The 6,000-nt window shown below is 43.9% G+C and overlaps 1 protein-coding gene and 1 long non-coding RNA gene across 3 annotated transcripts in view; one reads left to right on the forward strand and one right to left on the reverse strand.

Annotated features, from left to right (window-relative positions):
• LOC128322809 (uncharacterized) overlaps positions 1–6,000 on the reverse strand; it is a 35,362-nt gene that overhangs the window by 23,069 nt on the left and 6,293 nt on the right. The window lies entirely within an intron of this gene.
• Positions 3,168–6,000, forward strand: part of ZFPM2 (zinc finger protein, FOG family member 2) — a 563,228-nt gene continuing 560,395 nt past the window's right edge. For both annotated transcript variants that reach the window (XM_053244778.1, XM_053244780.1), the window contains exon 1: positions 3,168–3,714. In XM_053244778.1, the coding sequence (XP_053100753.1) occupies positions 3,675–3,714 (40 nt within the window). In that variant the 5' untranslated portion in view covers positions 3,168–3,674. The remainder of the gene's footprint in view (positions 3,715–6,000) is intronic.

Genomic DNA, 6,000 nt, shown 5'->3' on the forward strand with positions numbered 1-6,000 from the left:
GAAGGGCAGCATATTAATTCTTAAAATAAAATTTTCCTATAAGAGCCCTGAAAAGTAGGCCAATATAGTGTGCTCAAAGCTGTGTATCTAATATTAGGTACAACTTACAGAATTAAATTCCCAATTGACAAACATAACTTTCTGCAACTTTTAAACTTTTATTTGTTGGACTTTTCACTGAAAACACATCACAAAAGTTGACAAATGTTTTGAATCTCATTTGCAGCATATTTTTTCCCATAGCCATTCTGAAAATCTTGCACATGTATACTTTAAACTATGTTTATAAACTATTATTGTTCTCTGATGTTTGTAAAAAGAAAAACAAATCCACTAAGAGCAGAAACTGCCCCATGTGATTCCAGAATTTATATGGATGCATATAATGAATATTGATAGTAATGAGCTTGTGAATGACCTGAAAGTTAAATGCTTCTCCCAAGGAAAAAAAATTGAGTAGCAGATAAATTTGATGAGGATCATAACCTGTTCATGGATAATTTATAACAGAGCTAATGCTTTTAAATAAACTATGCACCACAAATAATTTGAATATCTGGGATCTCTGTGTGTGCTTAGAGTGGCGAGTTCTAGATTCTAGAATCTTGAGTTCAGCTCAGCAATTTCAAATGATGGTCTTCTACCTTTTCAGATATTTTTAATCCCAAATTTGCAAAATGGGTCCCATTTCAGATATTTAATCATATATGCCAATTTTTTAAAACAGAGATACAAAGGAGGACAGGGTTCTTATATGTTTCAGAGGTGTATAAATGAGGGGATTTTTATAACTGCAACTTGTAATGGAGGGAGAAAAACCCATCCCTATCAAAATATCTTCTATACTGTATTACACAAAAAGCTCTGTTCACTTTTGAATCTAATCACCTTTCACTCTCTGTGTTTCTGTCTGTCTCTATCTCTCTTAAAGAAAAATCTAAACAATAAAATAATGGTGGTGTCATGGAACAACTCACCTGAACTTGTAGTATGAACTACTTGTCAGTTCTAACCCCTTGTCTTTTGAAAAGGTGAGATCTGTGTGGAGGGAAGTCTGTAACGTACAAGCTGTATGTTGGACACAGGGTGCATCTGTTGGCTGTGTGAGGGGAAAGGAGAAGGGCAACCCAACTGGCAAGTTATTGCCCATAGATTCTAAGTGGCAAGTGCCAACTATCGGCTGAACCTCTTGAGTTCACCTAGAGCTCCTTCTGCCATCTTCCCTGCTGAAGATCATCAGCAGTTCAAGGATAAGAAAAGTGCAGGTCTAGGGAAGAGCTGCTCCTATGGACTGGCTTCTGAACCATCAACCAGCACGAGTTCACCTGTAACTTAATTTTTTTTAAAGGTTATCAGCGTCTCCCTTTTCTTTCCTCTTGTGTCTTATCTTCACTTGGGTTGTAAACTTTTGGGCCGCTTATAAAGTGCTTAGATTATTTTATTATTATTATTATTAATAATAATAATAATAATAATAATTTGATTTAAACACTATTTTAAAAAGACCTAAATTTTAATAAAAATGGGTTGAATTGGATGCTTCTTGGCAGAAAGATGGGATGTAAATGGAATAAATAAAAATTATGCACACTCAATTTAATATGCTTTCTACAGAAGATTTCTTAAAAGCATATTGTATGTGGCAAGGGAGGGATAAAACCGTGGTTTCCCTGCCTGAATGGAATTTTTCCAATAAAGTTATGAAAAGATTAACAAGGTCAAACCCCCAGGCCCTTCTGTTAGGAGCCCCACTGAGTACCCTTACACCAGAGTCCTAAACATGTTCATGCAGAAGTCCCACTGTATTCAAAGGGGTTTGTTCTCAGGTAGATGTGCATTGTAATCTTTGTTAATGACATCCATATCTTAATATTTGTTTTAAAGCAGTTTCGTAGAAATGCCTTACTTAACTGCAATGCAAAAAACCTAGGCTTACAATTAATATGCAGGTTTCTTCCTATATAGTACCTACCTATCACCTGTCTGAAGGCATCCTCTTTGTTTTTACTTCACAGGTCCCAAAGCTCAGCAGATGTCAGAGCTAAACTTAGTTGAGAAGGCCTAAAAAGTATCCCTTTCAATGCACCAAGAATTGTTCAGTTCTCTCTGAACATTTTACACATGACACACATGCATTCAATTCCATGTTTACTCAGAAATAAGTCTCACTGAGTTCAATGGGACTTATTCACCAGTCAATGCAGGTTTATTGACCAGTAAGTAGAACAGTATCTGCAATCAACTCTCTTGTCCACCTAAGAAACTATTAGGGCTCAGAACAGTTTAGGAAGTTGTCGTCATGATGAATCTACCCAACTTCATGCCACACTGGGGGAAGTGATTATGAGGATTGCAAATACAATATAGTTGGCCCTATTGAATGATAGGGAGCTCACTCTTGAGATGTACTGCTAAATACGGTCAATTTCCAAAGAAGAAGTTTGTACTCAACGGGGCTAACTTTCGGGTAAACCAGTGAAGTAACAGAGCGTTTAACATTTCTGGTGTCCCCCGCCCCCCCCCCCCCCGATATGAATACAAGCCAGACGTTGGTTAGAAGGCACATTTGCTTTTTTGTTTTCTTTTTTGAAAGCGCTTCTTTCGAAAGGTCTTAACAACACTTCACGTGAACACAAATAGCATGGAAGCACTTCACAGCGTCCTGTCCTGTGTGAAAATACCCCGCTGTTATGCCGGGCTCTACGGAACTTGGGTCGTCCAGGCTCCTGGAGTCCTGAAGAGCGAGCGCTTTATCTCCTTGCCTTGCTCGAGATTTTGTTAAACGCGGCCGAGAAACCCAGCCTCAGCAGGAGGGGAGAGGGGGAAGCGGAGTGTGCCAGGCGGCGGCTGGCCTGGGACACCTCCGAAGGAGAAGACGCGAAGCGGGGCTTCTCCTCCTTTCCCTCCAAACTCCAACCCGGGGGACCGACTGGCCCACAGCAAACGGGCGGCCGCCGCGCTCGCGCCTTTGGGGGCAGCCGCCGCCAGCGGCTCGTCAAGCCTGCCTGACGGACCCCACTCATCCCCGCCGACGCCTCACCTCGCCAAGCCCCTCCTCCCTCGCCCCTTCCCTTCCCTTCCCCATTCCTCCCCTTCCCCTCCTCCAACTCCCCCCCCACCCCGCCTCCCGTAGCCGGTCAGTCTGAGGGGAGCGCTGCTCGGAGAGCGACAGCGGCGGCAGCATCTGCACAGGGAAAGGCACCACCGGGCGGGCGAGCGAGCAAAGCGCGCTGCCTCCCTCCCTCCCTCCTTTCCTCCCCCCTCCTCCTCTTTCTCCTCCCTTTCTGCTCCTCTCCCTCCTCGTTCTCTCTTTCTACCTCACTCTCGCCGCCCCCCCCGCCCCCGCCCCCACCCCAACAACCACATCTCCCTCGTTCTCGCTCCCTTTTCTTTCTGTCTTGTGCTCCCCTTCTCGCGCGCACATCCGCCCGCGCGCCCCCGCCTGCCCGCGCGCCCCAGCCTCCCTCGGCTTCTCTTTCCCTGTCATCTCCCATCAGCTCCTGTCTATGAACCCGGCACGTTGACTTGCTTTCCCCACCCCGCGCTTCTTCTCTCCGTCTCTCTCTCGGTCTCTGCCTCTCCCCCGCCCCGCACCTACTTCCCTTACACCCCTTTCCACACTCCTCAGTGCACCTGAATCGAGAGCAGCCGAAGCGGGAGCAGCAGCAGCCGGCATGTCCCGAAGGAAACAGAGCAAACCCCGACAGATTAAACGTAAGTTTTCTGAGGGGAAGAAAGGAGGAGGAAAGGGATGGAGGGCTGCGAAAGGGTCTCCCGTAAGCATGACCGAAAAAGGCCGGGAAGCAGCAGCAGTGGCAGCGCCCTGGCTTGAGTTTGGAGGGGGCTTGCTTGTCTGTAGAGAGCTGGTTGACTGCTCCATCGCAACATCATCATCACCATCACCATTATTATGAAGTCAAGGCTGCCTCCCCGCCCTTTTGACTTCGTAACGGTGCAGGTTTTCTCCACAGAAAAGTTGGCACCAAAGTTGGCGAGGAATAGAGGTAGGGCGAAGGAGAGGGAAGGGGGCTTTCCCGGGGAACTTTTCTGGAACAGGAAGGGTGGCTGGCCACGCGTGCCTGCAAGCCAGCCCAGCTGGGCTGGGCTCTCCTGCAAGCGGTGTGTGAGGAAGACATTGCTAAGCCCTAGAGAGAATTGGCTTCCTCAGCCCCCCCGAGCGCGTGCAAAGTTCCAGACACCCCCCCCCCACTTTTTTTCAAAGGCTCTCCGCGGGACGGCGTTTCCTTACCGTGGAGGCCAACCCCCCCCCCCAAAAAAAAACACCTCGCTGTTGCTTGGGGAAAGACGATTGCCATGCCCAGCTGCAAAAACCAGCTAGCCCGCTCTTGACACAAAACAAAACGTGTCTTTGCAAAGAGAAGAAGCGGTGCAAACTCCTCGCAGGAAGCTGATCGCTTCGAAACGCTGCCCTGTAAAGTAGTCGCACGCGTGGATCTTGGAATCTAACATTTCGCCTAGTAGATAAATGGAAGTTCTCAACAGAAACGAGATGTATTGGGGAGGTGGAGCTGCTGGTGAATAATCATGCTCTTTCTGCAATCACGCCCCCCCCCCCCCCGGTCTGGAGCAAAAATCAGGCACATTCACTTCTTATGTCAACTTTCTAAACTTTTTGAACATTGATTTCCAGCCCCTTCATCATGCAAGAGTGCTTATCAGCTATGGAAGTAATATTAAGTGTTCCTAAAGAATAAAAAGAGTTCGTTTTAAAAACCAGCGGCAGTGTCCTAATATATTTGAAGGAACTAGTCTGTTCCCCAAACGCCTTTGTCATGTGACTTGTCCAGGCTCTTTAAATAGCATATTTATCCCTTTGGCTTTCAGGTTCCCAAATATATATAGACACATATTAGTATTATTTTTATTGCATTCAAATTTTTATTCAAATTAATTGATTTGGCAAGGAAGATAATGCTTTGCAGGCTACTATAATATTTGGGTTTTAGTTGCTAGAAGAATCCTGATTCTCCTTAAGTAAGTTCCTGACACTCTTCTGGCAGATAGAACTTTGTCAGACTTAATGCACAGTTTTTGTAATGCTTCTATCCCTTTGAAACAAGTTGAATAAAAAAACCCCTCCTTTTAAATATTTTGATTTTTATATTTGTTGTCATGTATTGGACTTTTATTTGGTACGTTTCAAATGCCTGCGTTCAGATGCTTAACATTTATGTTCAAACTAAGAACATTTCAGCCTCTTATAAGATGTTAAAGCTGTTCACTTTACAAGGCTTGACTGAAAACATTATTAGGTGGGAGGGCTTTCTTCTGAATGATGTGGATAGTGACTTGATTGTTAATAAATAATTAACATTAATTGATTGCATGGTGCAGAGACCATCTCATTCTATTTTTTCATACTTCGTTATCTCCTAATTTAACTGTTAAATGTTTTTTATGCCCACCTTATAATGTCAGATAAAAGCTTTTGCACTAATTAAGGCTATTGAATTTTGTGATGGGTCACAAGCCATTTTTGGTGGCTTCTCTGCATAGCAACATATGTTAACTCTAAGAGTCTAGAGATCCATTGTTTATCATAAGTGATACATGCTAATCTTCATGCATATATTTGTGTAGATTTATTGAGCTCTTTTGAGTTTATATAGCACACAGTACTTCGTCCAGCATTGACACTCATAATTTGTTAAGAACTTTATTTTGTAGGAGGATTGTTTTCAAGCATTCAGATAGCCTCTTCTACTAAAAACAATATAGGATCTTCAGAAGATTGGACATATTACTATCCCAGAATGTATTGTGGGGCAGTTTATTTGTGGGGTTGGATAGAGGGTGAAGAAGCAGGGGTGGCTGTGATGGATGAAAAGTAATTGTGGCTCAAACTCTTCTACACAGAATGAGCTTTCCTCTTAACATTTGGATAGCTATAAGTGTCATTTGCTCAAAATGTGAACTTCATAACAGGGACCTTACGTTTCTTGTGTCTGATTTAAAATATTGAATTAACTCTATATAGAG

The sequence above is a fragment of the Hemicordylus capensis genome, chromosome 4 (genome assembly GCF_027244095.1).
Source record: "Hemicordylus capensis ecotype Gifberg chromosome 4, rHemCap1.1.pri, whole genome shotgun sequence".
NCBI lineage: Eukaryota > Metazoa > Chordata > Lepidosauria > Squamata > Cordylidae > Hemicordylus > Hemicordylus capensis.